General features: G+C 43.5%; 1 protein-coding gene across 5 annotated transcripts in view; it reads left to right on the top strand.

The window, feature by feature from the left end:
* MATN2 (matrilin 2) overlaps nucleotides 1-19,780 on the top strand; it is a 138,440-nt gene that overhangs the window by 76,066 nt on the left and 42,594 nt on the right. For all 5 annotated transcript variants that reach the window (XM_086695081.1, XM_086695080.1, XM_086695078.1 and 2 more), the window contains one exon: nucleotides 12,378-12,500. In XM_086695081.1, the coding sequence (XP_086551207.1) occupies nucleotides 12,378-12,500 (123 nt within the window). The remainder of the gene's footprint in view (nucleotides 1-12,377; nucleotides 12,501-19,780) is intronic.

Genomic DNA, 19,780 nt, shown 5'->3' with positions numbered 1-19,780 from the left:
GAGCCCCGCGTCGGGCTCTGGGCTGATGGCTCGGAGCCTGGAGCCTGTTTCCGATTCTGTGTCTCCCTCTCTCTCTGCCCTTCCCCCATTCATGCTCTGTCTCTCTCTGTCTCAAAAATAAATAAAAACGTTGAAAAAAAAAATTTAAAAAAAAAAAAAAGCAACAAAGCAAAAACATGGGTGTCCTGTTCTTCTCAGGTGAGGATAGAATGGGTTTGCTTGCTTGTTTGTACACACTGATGGGAATGAAAACTCCACTCGTCACAGATGGAATTGGTCTCCGAAGCGGTTCTGTTTATTTTTTTCTTTTTTCTTTTCATTTTTTAAAAATGTTTATTTATTTTTGACAGAGAGAGAGACAGAGCACGAGCAGGGGAGGGACAGAGAGAGAGGGAGACACAGAACCCGAAGCAGGCTTCAGGCTCTGAGCTGTCAGCACAGAGCCCGATGCAGGGCTCGAACTCATAGACCACAAGATCATGACCTGAGCCAAAGTCGGACGCTTAACCGACTGAGCCACCCAGGCGCCCCTGTTTATTTTTTTCTTAATCTGCTGGTGGGGACAGCGATAGGTGGCAAGGCACCACATCCACTAGCACGGGCAACAAAGAAGCCGACATGTAAACACCAACTCTTACTATTTTTGCTTCATTCATTTGTATTCTGCAAGCAACATACTTTCGTTGAGGATGAGGATTAAACACATGAGGAAATCCCTGCTAATCGTTTGTTGTATTATCTGCTGGACTTTCCCCCATACAAATGTCTAATTCAAAACATTTTGTTAATGTTTAACAAAATGAAGTCATACTATTTATTTTGTTTAACCTATATTTTTTCCCTCACCAGTTGTTAAATGGGTAGAACTTTGGGTGCTATTGGGTCAGAAGGAAATCAGGCCATTGGGAATAAGGCCAGGGGATAAGCTTCAGGAAAAGCGGTGAGGGTGACTGCTTAATTCGGTGAGGGAAGGAGCAGGGAAGGCCCAGAACATGTGTGAGTGATGGGGTGGAGGCGGCAGGGGGGCAGGCAATAGGGGCCATGGCTGGGGCAGGAGGCCTGCCCTGGCCCTTGGGAAACTGGAGGGTGGTGAGGAACCCAGTTTTCTGAGTATTGCCAAATAATCACCTAATCATCCCTGTGTATTAGAGGACCTTTGTGTCTCTAAGGGTTTTGCTGTAACTTTGGGGGTTTGACATTTGCTGAAGAGCAACAAGCATGAGAGTAGATGCTATGGTTGCCAGGGAGCTGTTGTGGACTGTGTTTATCAGAGGTGGGCATTTCTCTGCTGCTGAGTGTATGTAGAATGCCTTTCCTTGGGGGGGGCATCAAGGCAGAAGAATGGGAAAATGGGGAGAGACTGTGTGTGACCCAGGCGTCATCCACCAGATATTCCTGTCATCCTCCTCCCCAACCAGGCACCTGTTGGGGGCTGGGAGTGAGATGATTACGTGCTGGTGGGCCATTGTTGCCAGTTTCCTTGGTTAGGGATATGTTACACATTTTCAGAAGGTCAAGTGCTTCTGATGGGTTTATGCTGAGTGCATAACAAGTGGTGACGATAATAGAGGCTACAGAAGGTCAGAGAAGAGGGTCGTTATGACGGCTAGCGTGGGGGAACATCTGGGCAATGCAGGAAGGGTAGCCATTGGACAAGTGTCCAGGGCAAGGGGAGATATTGAGGGCAGTAATGGTGTGGGGACAGCAGTGGTCATTGGGAGGGGCAGGCCTTGCTCCTGGGAGCTGGTGGAGGAGGGGGAGACTGTCACAGGAATGCCACACTGAAAGCTTAACAGGCAACCTGACCTGAAGACATCAGTCTGAAGGGGCTTGTCAAAGATGAAGACCCCGGGTGTCAGACTTAGACAGGAAATTTAGGGAAGCAAAGGCTGGTAAGGACTATGGAAGCATTCCATCAGCTGCTAGTTTGGGTGGCCTGTATGTAGATGGGAACGTTTAAGAATATGGGGACCATAAATCCCAGTTAATCCAGGACAATCCCAGTTTATGCCTTGTTGGCTCAATTCTCAATAGCCCTCCCTTTCACTTTCAAAGGGGTTCTATTTTGGGTGATAAATGATAGGATCACCCTAGTTAAGACCAGTCTGACTTAAACAATGGAAGAGACCAGCTCTGCTGAAGCAGACAATTCCTACAGGTGTGAAGTAGAAGATGAAGATACCAGATGGAACCATAGTGTTCAGGGCTTTGAAAATCAGGCTGAAGAGTCTGGGCTTCATCTCTGGAAAGGAGACACTGACGGGTTTCTAGTTGGGAATGGCAAATGCAAAGCCTCATTTTAGGAAACTTAATCTCCTTGTGGTGCACTGCAGGATAGATTCCAGAAGGAAGATGGTGAGGGATGGAAAGACCAGTTAGGAGACTCTGGCAGCCTTCAGGGGAGAGGTGACAAGGGCCGGAGTTTGAGTGGTGACTGAAGAAATGGAGAGGGAAGGAGCAGAGATGAAGAGAGGCTGTAAATAAAGGGGAGGAGGAAAAGTCAAAAGTGCTTTCACTTGAGTTTGAGCTTCCATGACTCTGAAAGAGAATGAGTAGTTTTAGACCAGGTGAGCAGGAAGTTGTGGTGGGACCCCGACAAGGAAGTGTCAAGAGGGAGGAGAAAGGAGCACCACGTGAAGAGAGATGGGTAGAGCCATCGATGTAGCCGGGAAGCAGCTCAGTCCATTTCTTTCTGAATTTTAATTTCTACTTATTTTTTTACTTTAGACATTTATTTGTGTGTGTGTGTTGTGTGTTGTGAGCCCAGGTCTTACTGGGCTCAAAACCCAGTTCTGCTGCTGGCTGGGCATGGGTCATTGCATTTCTGAGCCTCGGTTTTCTCACCCATATCGTAGAGGAATAATACCTACATCATAGTGTTTTGCGGGATTAAATAAGGTAACGAGTAAAGTCTCTCATACACGCGAGACAGTTATTACTATGATAGGCATATATCATCATCATCATCATTTCCTGGCCGTCATGAAGTATGGAGTGAGGAGAGAGTGAAGGCCTGAACTTTGCTGGCCTGAGCCACATGTAGGGAGCGGGGGGGGGGGGGGGGGGGGGACAAGTGGGGCAGGAAAAATATCCCTGAAGGAACAGCCTAAGGTTGGGGGCAGGGGTGGGAGTGGGAGAGGTGGGTAAGAAAATCAAAAGTCATGGGATAAGATGAGAAAGAGAATTTCTAGGCCACGGCAATATTAATGTCATGCTCCAGCGAGGCCAAAGGGAACAGAACTTAGGGGAAAAGCCGTTGAGTTGAGTCACTGATTCATCTCAGCAAATATTTCCTAACTCTCTGCCAGGCCCTCTTCTGGGCATTAGGGACACAAAGATGACCAGGAGCCCACTGATGATGATCAAGAGGGGCGGGATAAAGGCCAGATTTCAGGAGAAGGGGTAGGTGGTAAGACAGTGGGGGCAGTAAGCCTAAACTATTTATTTAAAGATGTGCTAGAAATTCACCACATCCAGCTACGGGTGAATGGATGCAATTGTTTTCGGTTTCAGCATCTTCAAAGCTGAGGTTCTAGTACTTTGACTCATCCCAGAAGTATGACTATGACCTGCATGAAAATTCAATTCGTAGCCAGACTCAGGACTTTTTAGGCAGCATTTCCACACTTTGGAGTTAGTAGGACATTAAATTCCAGTGTCGAAGTCCCATTTCCCTAACTGCTCATTTCACTCTGGACAGGACTGAATTTATTTCCACATTCAGGTGATTGAGAGTAGATTCCCAACTAAGGTCCTTTTTTGTATTGAGTTCCCTGTATTTGTAATCCATCAGCTACCACTAAAGCTGTGTTAATTTCCACCCAAAACAGCATTTTTCAGAGACCATTTATCTCTATCTTTAAGGGTGAATTTCCTGCTGTGCTTGTTTACCTCTGGTGTTTACCCACTGCCTTGTCTTTGGGGATAACTTTGATCCTGTTTGCATCTTATCTGCCTAAACAGATTGTAAACCCTTGGGGATAGAAGTCAATGATCATACTTTTCATCTTTCAGAGTAGACTTGCGGTATGTCTCAGTGCATTGACTGAGGCTGAGTGATTGATCACAATCTCAAGCACTCGTGTATTTTTAAAAAAATCTTGTCCCCTTGATTGATTTTTAAATTACAAAATCAATTTTTGCATATTAAAAAAATTGTCGGAGTATAGATGTGTATAAAGTCAAAACCTGAAAGTCATTCCTCCCCACTTTTACTTTCTGGAAGTAATCACTGCTAAAAGCTTGGCTTCTCCTTTCTGCCTTTCTTCTAAGATGTCTTATGTATAGTATTTGCTTGTCGTCACCATCCAGGGTTTAGCATAATGCCTGATTGTATAGTAATTAATAAATGGTTGTGGAACAAATGAATGGCATTAAAGTATCCTATAACCCCAAATTCAATGGTATCTGAATAAAGATGCAGGGCAATAAAAATATAATCTACATTTATTGAATGTTACTAAGTCATTGAAATACTTTATGTAGAATTGCAACAACCCTATGAAGGAGGTACTGTTGTTACCACATTTTGTAAATCTCTTAAGACCTGTCTCTGTTTGACTTTATCTGTAAATTGAGGATAACAATAATACCTATTTCAAAGGATTGTTGTGAGGGCTGAGTTAATATGTGTAAGGCATTGGGACAGTGCTGTGTTTGTTAATACTATTACTATCATTATATTGTCTGCTACATGGGCAACCGATAAACATTAGCTAAGTCTGAATTTCTATATCCTTTATAAATTTTTGTCTTATGAATGCTTGCATTTAATAGTACGTCAGGTGTATGCCATTTGCAATGACACGAACAGAACTAGAGTGTATCATGCTAAGCGAAATAAGTCAGAGAAAGACAAATACCATATGATTTCACTAATATGTGGAATTTAAGAAACAAAACAGGTGAACATAGGGGAAGGGAAAGAAAAATAAAACAAGATAAAAACAGAGAGGGAAGCAAACCATAAGAGAGTCTCTCTTTTTTTTTTAAAGAATTTGTGCTTTTTAATTTTTTTTTTTAATGTTTATTTATTTTGGAGAGAGAGAGAGAGAGACAGGGTGTGAGCGGGGGAGAGGCAGAGAGAGACACACACACACAGAATCCGAAGCAGGCTCCAGGCTCTGACGTGTCAGCACAGAGCCCGATGCAGGGCTCGAACTCATGAACCATGACAAGATCGTGACCTGAGCCTAAGTCTGACGCTTAACCTACTGAGCCACCCAGGCACCCCAAGAGACTCTAGAGGACAAACTGAGGGGCGATGGAGGGGTGTTGGGTAGGGGGATGAGCTAAATGGGTGATGGACATCAAGGAGGCCACTTGTTGGGATGAGCCCTGGGTGATATATGTAAGTGATGAACCACTGAATTCTACTCCTAAAACCAATACTACACTATGTGTTAACTAACTTGAATGAAAATAAAATCTTGGAAGAAAAAGAAATCATCCTGAGGCCCATACTCAGAACTATGGTGGCACATAGCTTGGGGATTTAGCACAGCGTTACTGCTGCCTTCAGAGATATTTTTTTCCACTAGATTCTCCTCTACCAATTGCCCTCAGTAAGGAGGGGATTGTTGATAATTAAGTGGGGGACAAGTGTGGGAGGATCCATCTTTATATTGAAATGTCAGGTTTTCAGTTCATCAGATAACTGCTCATGTTTGGAGCTTAACCTCCCCCATTTCAAGACATTAAGTATTGGATTTGTCCCTATACTGTTTTCCTAAAGCTTCTGTAACAAAACCGCAGACCGAGTGGCTTTAACATTAGAGATTTCTTTTCTCACAGTTCTGGAGGCTAAGGTTCCAAAGTCAAGGTGTCAGCAGGCTTGTCTTTCTCCTTGGCTTGTAGAAGGCCACTCCCTTGCTGTCTCTGTATGTGGTCTTTCCTCTGTGAATATGCATACCTGGGTCCTCTGTGTGTCCATATCTCCTCCTCTTATAAGGACATCAGTCAGATTGGATTAGGGCCCACCCAAATGGCCTCATCCTAATCGAATCACTTCTTTAAAGATCCTATCTCCAAATACAGCCACAGCCTGACTGGCAACAGGACTTAAACGTACAAATTTAGGGTGGAGAAGACAATTCAGCTCAGAATATTTCCCTGTTGTTATCAAAATGGATAAGAAACTTTCTCCAGGTTTCGAGATCCTGCATAGAGAAATCCAGTTGTGCCCTGGTGGGAGAGGTTTTGTGAATCTGACTCTATACGTGTTATCTTCTGTATACTCAGCAAGTCAACTGCTTCTCCAATTTCTCTAATGATGAACTTGGTTTTTCTTACTCTGTCATCAACAAGCTTTAAAGCCCAAATGCTCCTCTTTGAAATATCCTGTTTCTACTAATGCCATCCCCTTGCAGACTGATCCCCACTGAGGCAATTTTGGATTGTGACCACATTGTAAATCAGAGACCATTGATCTTAGGCTTCATTACCTTGCACCAAAGTATCGTTTATCCTTGGACACAGCTGAGAAATTTTGCACATATTAGGCAGAGACTGAATGTGGCATGACTGGCTTCTAACCCTGAGATTTTAACACTTTGTGATCTGTAGGGTCCAATTCCCTACAGCCAGGGAATTACCCTTTCTGCTTATAAATGAGAGCATAGATATGTCAGGCAAATAACTGAGAAAGGATTTTATTGAAGGAGATGAGGACTTGGAACAACAGAAGCATTTCTGAGTTACACACATAGAGCACATCCATACATCTGCTCCCTAAACTTGGCCTCTCTTATTACAAGTACAGTTTTGCAACCAAGGAAGTTATGCAAAGAACCCAAAATGTGTGGCAAAGGATGTCAGAGTTGAATGGACTGGATCTCTCTTGGTCTTAAAAAGCCTTTAGGTGGGGCGCCTGGGTGGCGCAGTCGGTTAAGCGTCCGACTTCAGCCAGGTCACGATCTCGCGGTCCGTGAGTTCGAGCCCCGCGTCAGGCTCTGGGCTGATGGCTCAGAGCCTGGAGCCTGTTTCCGATTCTGTGTCTCCCTCTCTCTCTGCCCCTCCCCCATTCATGCTCTGTCTCTCTCTCTGTCCCAAAAATAAATAAATGTTGAAAAAAAAAAATTTAAAAAAAAAAAAAAAAAAAAAAAAAAGCCTTTAGGTTCACGTGCCTGGAAGCAGGCTCCCCGACATGTAATGTTGTACTGATGGCCTCCGCTGCTGTGCCCAGCAGCCTGGCAGTAAGCTAGAGAGTGGCCCTCAAATCAAGGTGGGATTTGACACCTTGGGGTTTTACAGTCCAGGGTCTTAAGACCCAGGAATGCTTAAATCCCGCCCTACCAATCTCTCCTCACCCCTTCAGTTCCCCATATTACTGAGCACATAAAAAACAAAACCAGCAAGAGAATCAAAGTCCAGGAGAAGCCTTCTTACTCTATGAGATTGGGCCTGTGGTTGGCTGAGAGACGGAAGGTATCTTTCAAAGAGTGGAATCATTAAAAACTGCATATCCAAACTTATCCTAACCTTTTTATTTTCATTTAAAACATATGAATGTACTTTTAATAAAAATCACCTTTACTTACACCTTTAAAAATTACTAATTTAAGTTCATTTGTTGAATGCATGATTTAAAATTTTTTTCTTGCATAAAACATCCCCATAATGTATGCTCCATGATTTTCAATTTTGCTTTCTTTAAATTGCAGCAAGGATTTGAAGACTTCTATAAAGCAATCTAAGAGCAAAATCCTTATAAATTTTTTTAAGATTTTTTTTTAAGTTTATTTATTTTTGAGAGAGAGAGAGCACACATGCATATTTAGTGTGCTCTGGGCATCAGGTCCTATATTTTCAGAAGGAATGAAAAGCATTGATGGATTAGGGATTGGTTAAGTGATTAGGGATTAGGGATTGGAGGTCAGTTAAAACAGCTCATCTGCAACTTTATTAACCCCTGATCCACCCCTGGATGTTCTAGAGCATTCTGGAAAAAGGCAAGTTTGGAGTATAAGGCTCAGATTTTAGGCCTAAGCAAAGCCTCCAACCTGTCCTCAGTCTAATATGGGGCCAGCATACTCAGGAGTTCTTCTGAGGGACATAGATGGCTGGACTCAGAAATTACACCCGCATGGTACATAAAGAGGAAGTTTCAAGAGAGAGGGAGAATCTGAGCTCCTGCCTTCAGGTACAGAGACCAGCTCACTCCTCATTGTAGTATTGTCAATTTCCTGGAACTTGGAAGTCAGATCAACATCTCTTCTCTTTGGGGGGAACACTAAAATGTAGGTGGCCTGAGATGGCATGGGCTGACTGATGGCAGATACCCATATCAGGGGTTGGGAGATTCTTAACATGAGGCCCAACAAGTGGAGGCTGGAGGTGGGAAGTGCCTACTGCCAACACAGGTCAGTGCGGGCCACTGCATGGCCCGATTCTGTGACACAGACTCGGGCACGTGCCAGGGCTTGGTGTCCTTGATCTCTGTGTCCTCCGTTTCTGCAATTCTTTGCCTAATGTGACAATGGTTCTTGAATGATGAGCTATTAACTTTTAGAAGGATTTGGTGCTACGGCAATGTTTATGCTTTGACTCAACTCCAGCCACTGGCTAACATCCCATGACATGCAGATCCTGTAACTATGTGAATGTCCTGTTCCCACAATGACTTGTGTATTAAACCCTCCATTATTAGGCGCTGTTAGAACTCTTTGGGGAGGCGAAGTCACAAAAATGATACTTTAGACAGAGAGTTAATGAAGCCTGGAAGCAAAGGAATAAACAAAATGCAGGTTATTACCCTTTAAAACTGTAGACTTTGGGGCGCCTGGGTGGCTCAGTCGGTTAAGCGTCTGACTTCAGTTCAGGTCATGATCTCACACTCCGTGAGTTCAAGCCCCGCGTCAGGCTCTGTGCTGACGGCTCAGAGCCTGGAGCCTGCTTCCGATTCTGTGTCTCCCTCTCTTTCTGCCCCTCCCCTGCTCATGCTCTGTCTCTCTCTGTCTCAAAAATAAATAAAAACATTTAAAAAAAAAACTGTAGGTTTTCCCTTTGCATCTTTAAAAAACATTTTAAGTTATTTATTTATTTTTAATATAATTTATTGTCAAATTGGTTTCCATAACATTTATTTATTTTTGAGAGACAGAGCATGAGCAGGGGAGGGGCAGAGAGAGAAGGAGTCACAGAATCCAAAGCAGGCTCCAGGCTCTGAGGTGTCAGCACAGAGCCCGACGTGGGGCTCGAACCCACGAACCGTGAGATCATGACCTGAACCGATGTCAGACGCTCAACCCACTGAGCCACCCAGGCACCCCTACCCTTTGCATCTTTTGATCGCTGGGTTAAGTATGTCCTTGCCCTAGCAGCGCAGAGTTTTGTTTTTCAAGTCACACATGTGTATTAATTGCAGAGTCCATTTCCTTTTTATTATTTCCAAGTTTCTGATGTCAGAATATCCTAAAAGTGATAGAGGGAAATGTTTTTTAAAGGAGAAACAGGGGCGCCTGGGTGGCGCAGTCGGTTAAGCGTCCGACTTCAACCAGGTCACGATCTCACGGTCCGTGAGTTCGAGCCCCGCGTCGGGCTCTGGGCTGATGGCTCGGAGCCTGGAGCCTGTTTCCGATTCTGTGTCTCCCTCTCTCTCTGCCCCTCGCCCGTTCATGCTCTGTCTCTCTCTGTCCCAAAAATAAATAAACGTTGAAAAAAAAAAATTTAAAGGAGAAACAAATCATCCATAATCCCACCACCTTGACACAGCAAGAATTTTTATTTCTAATTCCCAGGCTTCAGGCATGCCTTTGGAGCTCTGTTTTACCTGGGTGTCACCTCTGTAAATATTCAGTTTGAGATCTACTTTTTTCACCACATTTTGTCTGTCTTCCTATTTACAATTATGTTAGGATTATAATGTTAACAACTGCCTAATGCCCGAATCTCCTCCCACAAAACCCAGTGCACCTGTGCCCCCGGCCCCCCCCCCCCCCGTCAGTTTACAGCCACTCCGCCCTCATGCCAGATCCCCCAAGTCAGCCTCAATCCTTCTTTCTTCCTCCTGGCTCACCTCTATTCCGGCAGGACCCCCACTGGCCCCACCTCAACTCATACCTGGTGTATTAGCTTCCTAGGGCTGCCATCACAACGACCACAAACTGGGTGACTTACGCCAACAGAAATGTGGTACCTCCTAGTTCTGGGGCTAGAAGTTCAAAATTGAGGTGCTGGCAGGGCCATGTTCCCACTGGAACTTGTAGGGGAGAGTCCTTCCTTGTTTCTGGAGGTGGCTGTTGACCCTTGGTGTTCCTCAGGCCGCAGCCACATCCCTCCAGCCTCTGTCCTCACATGGTGTTCTCCCTGTGTGTCTGTGTCTTCACGTGGCATTCTCCTCTTCCTATAAGGACACCAATTGTATGGGGTTAGGGCCCACCCATATGACCTCATCGCAACTTGATTGTATCAGCAAAGACCCTATTTCCAAATAAGATCACATTCACAGGTACTGGGGGTAGGACTTCCGCATTCTTTTGGGGGACACGTTTAACCAGAACACCGCTCCCCTGTCTCCCCCCCCCCACCGCCCCACCTCCGTCCTGCACCAACGTGGTTGAACCCTCCACCATTCCCCACTGGGATTATTGTGCTAGGCTTCTAACTGGCTTTCTACTGTCACATTTGCTCTCTATCATCTAGTCTCGATTCCTTTGTTCGGAACCTTCCCATGACTTCCTCCTCAATGAGAGTGAAAGCCAAAGTCCTCGTAGTGGCCTCAGTCCCTCCTGACGTGCACTCATTCTCTTTTCCCACCTGTCTCTGCTCCAGCCACCCTGGCCTCCCTGCTTGTCCTGCAGCATACCAGGCATAGTCCCACCTGGCAGCCTTTGCATTTGCTGTTTCTTTTGCTCAGATGCTTACTCCCCATTATCTGCTTGGCTCAACCCTCAGACCCTCATTTAGGACTCTGCCCAACGGCCGCCTTCTTATGATGCCTTTCCTGACCACTTCGGTCACCCTCTACCATCCTTCTAGCCTCCCCATGGTAGCTGTGGCTTTTCCCCGCTTTATTTTTCCCCAGGGTACTCTCTCCACCTTCTGCAAGCCTATCTTATTTACTTATTGTATTTTTTGTCCACCACCACCACTATCCAAGTGTAAGTTCCTTGAGGCCTGGAATTTTTATTTGTTTTGTTATTTGCTCTATCCTTAGCACCTAAAACAGGGCCAGGCCGGCAGTAAGGTGTTCAGTAAACATTTGTAGATTTTTTTTTTAATTCGTTAGTAATTTTATTTTATTTTATTTTTTTTCAATATATGAAGTTTATTGTCAAATTGGTCTCAACATTTGTAGATTTAATGACAAATAGGACAAGGCATTTTCTTATAAATTACTAAGCCATTTACCATTATTAAATGTCCATCTTATTTTCCAGATTTTTTTGTCACTGTAAATAATGCTGCTATAAATAGCTTATTTCATATGCTTAATTTCTCCCTTTTATCAGTTATTTCTTTGGGTCACATTTCCACAGTGAACACTGTCAAACGTCCTTCCAAGAGGATTTTTTGTCAATTTATAATGCCACCAGCCCTGACTCTGTTTCCATGTTGCCTTGCCACCATCGGGCTTTATCCCTTCTTTATTTTTGCAGTTTGATAGTTATTAGTGTCATAGGCTTTGTGATTGTTTTGATTTGCATTTCTTAAGCTTTAAGAATTTTTTTAAAATCTTTATTTATTTTTTAGAGAGAGACTGAGCATGAGCGGGGGAGGGGCAGAGAGAGAGGGAGACACAGAATCCGAAACAGGCTCCAGGCTCCCAGCTGTCAGCACAGAGCCTGACTCAGGGCTCGAACTCATGAACTGTGAGATCATGACCTGAGCTGAAGTCGGATGCTCAACCGACTGAGCCACCCAGGCACCCTGCATTTCTTTAACTTTTAAATACAATTGGTCATGTGTTCTTTAGTTTATCTTCTTTATACCTGTATTTTTTTTAATTTTTTAATGTTTATTTATTTTTGAGAGAGAGACAGAGCTCGAGTGAGGGAGGAGCAGAGAGAGAGGGAGACACAGAAGCAGAAGCAGGTTTCAAGCTCTGAGCTGTCAGCACAGAGCCCGACGCAAGGCTCGAATTCACCAACCGTGAGATCATGACCTGAACCGAAGTCGGACGCCCAACCGACTGAGCCACCCAGGCGCCCCTCTTTAGTTTATCTTCTGAAGTAAATTACTGATCTAGACCCCTGATTATGTTTTGGGTGGTCGCGGGGGAGGTGCTTTGGAATCATATTTATTCATCCGCACTTTTTGGGACAACCATCTTAATCCTCGTTGATATTTGTTATAAGTATGCTGTTATTTCCATTCCATCCTATTATTCCCTTTCCTGTCTGTGTGTCTCCTTCAACTCTGTGTTTTCATATTTACAGCCGTGGACTACTGTGCCTCGGAAAACCACGGATGCGAACACGAGTGTGTGAATGCTGACGGCTCCTACTTTTGCCGGTGCCCTAAAGGATTTGCTCTTAACCCAGATAAAAAAACATGTGCAAGTAAGTTACCTACAAAAAGAGTTTGTGTGTGTGTGTGTGACAGTTTTTGGCTCGCACATTTTATTTACTTACTTATTGACTTACTTTTAATTCCCGTGTAGTTAACAGTGTTACATTAGTTTCAGGTGCATAGCACAGTGATTCAACAACAAAAACTTTCTTTCCTGCTATTGCTGTGGGCACCGTGGCCGGGGAATTCTCCCAAGCATATCGTGGCACAAGATGATGTGCTGCGGAGTCTGATGACTTCTGCCCCATTCTTCCTCTGTCAGGCCTTTCGCCACTTGTCCTAGGACCGTAGTCCACCCTGTCTCAATATCACCCTTCAAGGCATTTGACAGAGGTGTCTTTCATTGGAGACCACACGTGGGAATGTTCTTCCAGCATCTGCTGAACGTGCTGACGATCAGACCATCTGACTTCATGCTGGCTCAGCCGGGCTGTGCCCATCAGTATTAACAGAGCTTAAAAAATACTTTCACTGAAGCTCTGTGGCTTGTGGGCTTTAGCTCTGCCTCCACACGAGCATAAGAAAATCGCTGAGCCTGAAGGAGTTGAATGTGGTTGCTTCGGGGTGGGGGAAGGGCGGGTGGAGGGTGGTTTGCAGAGAACTGCTCGTTCTTTTGTTTGATATATTTAGTTCTATTTGATTTTAACTACACACATACAGGTCAGAATTCACTTGAGCTCCCAACATCTGACCATAAGAACTTACAAACTAAAGATGTTTTGCGAAAGGATTCCAAAAGCGTTCTTTTATATGTAAAGGTATGTCAGAGCACTTAAGGGATTGTGTAAGGGCGATCATCCTGTTGAGGGATTCACTTGAGAGAAGGTTGTTTTTAAAGGATTAGGGCCCAGCATTTTTATTTTTATTTATTTTTATTTTTATTTTTTCAACTTTTATTTATTTTTGGGACAGAGAGAGACAGAGCATGAACGGGGGAGGGGCAGAGAGAGAGGGAGACACAGAATCGGAAACAGGCTCCAGGCTCTGAGCCATCAGCCCAGAGCCCGACGCGGGGCTCGAACTCCCGGACCGCGAGATCGTGACCTGGCTGAAGTCGGACGCTTAACCGACTGCGCCACCCAGGCGCCCCAAGGGCCCAGCATTTTTAAAAAGTGCAGCTGAATACCAGGTTAGTGTACGTTATCTCCGAAACATACATCAAGGAGAAAATAGGATTTCAATTCGTAAAAAGTTCATGTACCCACCGCCTTTCCAAAACACATTGATTATGGAAAGCAGGATATACGTGGACAGTTTTTTAAAAAGCACCCCCACAAAACTCCTGAAACCTAAGCTTGCTCTTCAACCCTAAATATCAATAGCTTAGAAACGCCGGAGCTGGAGACAAGGGTGGAGCCTGGAATTGCAAGGAACACGGCCAGTCAAAATATGCATTTCTAGAGCCCTAACCATGTGCCAGTAACAATGGACAAGGTGAAGGCCTTCCTGGAGGAGGTGATATTTTGGCTGAATCTTGAAGGCAGAGCTGTCATTTATTCACCGGGCAAAGAAGGCTGAGACCAGGGTGGCCGGGAGGAGGAAAGATGTGCCAAGATACAAGCCAGACAGGCTCAGGCCCACACCTGGCACACGACTGGCATGCGAATTATTGAGAGAAGAAGCGGGTGATGAGTGGCCTCCTCTGGTCCTGGTCTCCCTTCCCTTCTGAACATTCTGAACCGTAAATCAGCAACCCAGGCTGTGGTAACAGCTGGGAAGGTGGTTGCCAGGTTGACGGGTTGGTCTGTTCCTCAGAGAGGAGGCCATGTGCTGCCAAGGGCAGTCTCGGCCTCAGAGCAAATTCTAGCTCTTCGCTTTTTCCCTGGCTGGCCTTGGGCAATCGATTTGTGCTTCAGTTCCCTCAACTGTAATAGGGGATCATAATACTGCCTGCTTCATAGCGTTGTCTTGAAAACTAAATGGGGTAATCCATATAAACCATTTAGCAAATTGTCTGGTGCTGAGCAAGTTCTTTTAAGGCATGATACTGCCTTCAACGACTTTAAATTGGTATTTATTGAGCATATACCACATGCCCGAGCTAAGTTTAATAGTGCATAAAAAATTCAAGACTTGGCCCCAGGCTTCCACTGGGATGAGACCTGGAGGAAAACACGCGTCCTATCCAGTCTGCCTCCTGCCTCCTCAAAACTCCTTCCCTGCCTGAGACCCCCCGATTCCCACCCCCACCCCCAGTTCCCAGAGGCTCGCCATCACCCCCATCCTGTGGCTCAGTATGTCTCCTATCCCAGAATCCCTGGGGACGCGGAGAATTACGGGCCCCAGGATGATGCAGGCAAGGAGACCCTCCAGTCAACACGGAAGCTCAGGCGCACTGGGAGAAGAGGTCTGGCTGGGAGGCAGGGGAGGACTGGTCCAGCTGGGGGGCCTCGCCAGTGAGGCACGGAGCCCAGCAATTCCAGCATGTCTCTGGACCCTGTCGGAGTCGAGACTCAGAAGTAGGCAGGGCTGGGTACTCAGAGGGGTCTGGGTGAGCAGCATCCAGGAGATGTGTCCCCTAGAAAAAGGACCCCCTTCCTATCATGCTTGGGGGCAGGGTGAGAACTAGACCTGGAAAGGCTACTGCCAGGAGGAAGGAGACCCCCCCCCCCCGCCCGGCTTTCTTGGAAAGCTGCGAGAGTGGGAAATAAAGTGAAGCCCAGCAGTAAGAATGGAGACCCTTGGGAGCACCCCACATCTGTGAGGGACAAGAACTGTGAAATAGGGGCCAGTTAAAAAGACAGAAACAGGATGGAGGTGGAAACTCAGAATCAAGACAGTCATCCTGTTAGTAATTAATGAGGCATCACATCAGCTTCCAGCCAAGTCGGCCTGGCTGCTGCTGTGGTGTTGAGAGGTTTTTTTAAAACATTTTTTCCACTTCTCGTAAACTTGCAAAAAAAATGAAATAAAACAAAAGATACTCAGTTCCTTAAATTTCATCTCTATTTTTAACCAAAAGTATATTTGAAGGCTAACCCAATTAGTAAGTGTAATTATTGTCTGAAAATGTAGACTGTCAATGTAATATACCAAACGTGATTAATTTATGATTAAACCAAAGTGTATATAATAGAGCCTTATGTTCCTGAACAAAGAGTATAATTTAAAATATGTAAGTATTCAAAAAGCACCACTTAAAAAAAATTTTTTTTAATGTTTATTTATTTTTGAGAGAGGGTGAGCAGAGGAGGGGCAGAGAGAGAGGGAGACACAGAATCCGAAGCAGGCTCCAGGCTCTGAGCTGTCAGCACAGAGCCCGAAGCAGGGCTCGAACTCACAGCCCGTGAGATCGTGACCTGAGCCGAAGTCAGACGCTTAACTGACTGAGACACCCAGGTGCCCCCCAAAAGCCCCACTTTTATATCAGTTCTTTCCCCTAAAGCAACCTATCCAAGTCTATCTGAATATTTTGTAGAAGGGAGAAGAGTGGAAACATGCAGGTATGGTTACTTTGCAAAATATTGCCAAGACTTTTTTTCACTGTGGGAAAATAGACATAATATAAAATTTACCACTGTAACCATTTTAAAGTGTAGAGTTCAGTGACATGAAGAACATTCGTGTTGTTATGTGTTGTTATGCAACCATCACTGCCATCACTGTCAGAATTTCCTTCTTCTTTAAGGCTGAATAATATTCCATTGTATGTATACATCACATTTTGTTTACCCATTCATCTGTAAGTAGACACGTGGGTGGTTTCCACCTTTTGGCCCTAGTGAGTAATGATGCTATGAACATGAACGTACAAGTATCTGTTCAAATCCCTGCTTCCAAATTGCTAGATCATATTATGGCAAGACTTTTTAAGGTCTGATCTGAAACCACTACTACTGAGCCAGGCACGAGAACATTCTCAGAGGTTCAGGGTCTTTTCCTGAGAAAGATAGAAGACTTCAGTCCACTGGACAGGGATTCATGTCTTTGGTATCAAGGAGACTGGGGGTTTCAAGTCTAATGCTTAATCATCTAATACCTGTGCTAGTGAGTAAGGGTAATTGTAGACATTTATAACATATAATAGCATGTTGCTATTTATTATTTACTGACTTTGAGATCATTATAGTCATTATTTTTTAGACTCCATTGATAACTTGGTTGGCATTTCCATCCTTTTTCAAGTAGGAATGCTTTGCATAGAGGAAAGTACTACATGAATATTTATACTTGCTTTAAAAGTGAAACCTGGAGGAAGGAAATAATTTTATACTGAATCCAAGGCATAAAATATAGAATGTATAGAATTTAGGTTTCATAGCCAACTTATGGTTAACCTACTGTAATATGCTACTTACTTTTGTGAGATGAATTTTTGTACATGAATCTAAGATTCTCAATTGGAGGGGACCTGAAAGTTCAAACTAGTTCTAGCCCAACCACCCATCTCACAATATTCCCATCATGCTGTCATCCATCCTGCACTTAAATACTCCTACTGACAGGACACTCACTACATCCCATGCAGTGCATTCCATTTTGTGCAGCTCTGACTCTTAGAAAGTGGTTCATTAAACTGAGCTGAGAATGACTTCCTTGTACTTTGAAACTAAGAACAAATTAGGCTTCTTGTATTTTCTTGGTCATTAGGACTAAGTCATATCAGAATAACTTTATTTCGCTTAGTAGACTAGCTAGGCCTGGAAAACGTGGTAGGGACTATCTGTACTTTCACAGACATTGGACCGATTTGCTGATGAAGGCCCTATGCCTCATAGACCAGATGGAGGAACGTGTGCTGGATGAAAGAATAATTAATTGTTTGCATCTATAACTGGCTGAATGTCTGTACCCAGAAGATGTTAATTGCTGAGCTGAGATCCTCACAGAGGGAGTTTTTTAAGCAGCCTGCCAAAAGAAGCCTGAAGAACTATATAAGAGCTGTCTTATATCCTTAGTGACCCCTTGTTGGTTCCTAGTGGGCGGTGTTTACATCTAAACCCTCCAAAACACTCCATTGAGAGTAGTACTGATAATTGAGGCACCTGGGTGTCTCAGTCAGTTGAGCATCCGACTTAAGCTCAGGTCATAATCTCACAGTTCATGAGTTCAAGCTCTGCATTGGGCTCGCTGCTGTCAGCATAGAGCCCACTTCAGATCCTCTGTACCGCACCCCCATCTTCTCTGCTCCTCCCCCACTCACACACGCTCTCTCTCTTTGTGTCTCTGTGTCTCTGTCTCTCTCTCTCAAAAATGAATAAATATTTACATGTAAAGAAGAGTGGTACTGATAACCGTTTATTCATTCAACAAATATTTGTCGAGCACCTACTATGTGCCAGATGCCATTGGAGACACTAAGCATGCAATGCTACGTAAAACGAACCAAAAGACTTCTGTTTTTTTGGGCAATAGCTTACATTCTGTTGGAGCAGAGTAGATGAGAATACAGGGCTCACGAGAAAGTGGAATCTGAACAAACACTTGAAAGAGGTGAGGGAAGGAGGAGACTTTTGAAGCAGGGGAAATACAACACCAGTGCAAAGGCCCTGAGGCAAGAACTGTGAGACTTGGCAATGATGAGGGACGATAAGGAAGTCCATATGACTAGAACAGAGTGAGACATAGTAATGCAGTATGGTCCACAGAGCATACAGCCTGTCCTCTCTATAGTCATAGGTTTGCTCCCCCAAATTCCAGTGATACCTGTGAGCTCATGGCCACTTCCCTATACTGAAAGCCTAAAATGGCTTTGTTTGGTGGCTGTATTTTATGTTTGGGTATAGACATAAGAAGCTATACACGTTGTCCCCAGCAATTTTCCCTGATTATTTTCTTCTCCATTACTGGGCACTTCCCACACTGTTCTTTTTTCTATTTTTTAATGCTATTTTCCATGGCAACTAGTTTCACAATTATGAATGTACATACTTGTTTTTAATACCTTTCCTGACTGCAAAAGTAACATATACTTACTGTAGAAAACTAGATCATATAGAAATGAAGTTGTATAAAATGAAATGATCTGTCATCACCCAGAGATAACCATTGTTAATACTGACTTGCTACATTTCCCTCCAGCCTTTTTATGCACATGAATATATTTTTATAGAGTTGAGATCATACAGTATAACATTAAATCATGAGTATTTTCACATGTCATTTTAAACTTTATCAAAAACATTTTAATGTCTTCATGATAATCGTACGTATGTATCACAAAGTGTTCAATAATTTTTTTGGCTACTCTGATTGTATTGTGATAAATGTCCTCATATGTAAGTCTTTGCATTTTCTAATCATTTTCTTAGGAACAAAACACAAAAGGAAAGTTACTGAGTCAAAGTCTGTTAACAGTTTTAAGGCTTTTGATGTATATTGAAAGTTATTTCCAAAAAGTTTTACCAATGTATACTCTACTGTAAGCGTTTTGAGGAGGCAATTGAAAAAATTTTTGCTAACTTAAGAGAAAATTTTTTCTCACTGCTCTTTTTATTATCATGTCTAATTACCTTTCTTCATAAAATTAGGTAGTAATATATAGAGATAATTGACAAATACATGTTTTTTGGTGTTATTTGATTGATGAATAGTCTGTTCTAATTAAAATTAACTGAAGAAGAATTAGATCATATGAATAAAGGCCTCTGTTTATTAAAGAAATTGAACTTGTTCTTATAAACCTTCCCACAAAGAAAACACCAGGACTATTTGGCTTAACTGGTGAATATAGGATTAAGAGCTAATATCAATACATAAATTCTTCCAGAAAACTGAAGAGGGAGCATTTTTCAACTTATTCTATGAAGCCAGCGTTACCCTGATACAAAACCCAGGAAAATACATTACAGGAAAAGAAAACTACACATAAGTATCCCTCATAAAATTCGTGTAAAAGTTGTTTAAATATTTTTAGCAATCAAATCCCACAATTTGTAAAAAGGATAATGCATCATGACCAAGTAAGATTTATCCCAGGAATCCAGAGTTGATTTAACATTCAAAACGTGATCAATGTAACACACAACATTAACATACTAAAGAGCAGAAACCATAAAATCCAACTCAAAAGATACAGAAAGAGCATTGGACAAGACCTGACATTCAATTTTGATTAAAAAAATTTTTTTAATCTTTATTTATTTTTGAGAGAGAGAGAGAGAGAGAGAGAGAGAGAGTGGGGGAGGAACAGAGAGAGAGGGAGACACAGAATCCAAAGCAGGCTCCAGGCTCTGGGCGGTCTGCACAGAGCGCCATGCAGGGCTCAAACTCATGAACTGCAAGATCATGATCTGAGCTGAAGTCGGACACTTAACCGATTGAGCCACCT

The sequence above is a fragment of the Puma concolor genome, chromosome F2 (assembly GCF_028749965.1).
Source record: "Puma concolor isolate L17-30 chromosome F2, mPumCon1.1.hap2, whole genome shotgun sequence".
NCBI lineage: Eukaryota > Metazoa > Chordata > Mammalia > Carnivora > Felidae > Puma > Puma concolor.
This window is presented reverse-complemented; position numbering and strand designations above follow the sequence as displayed.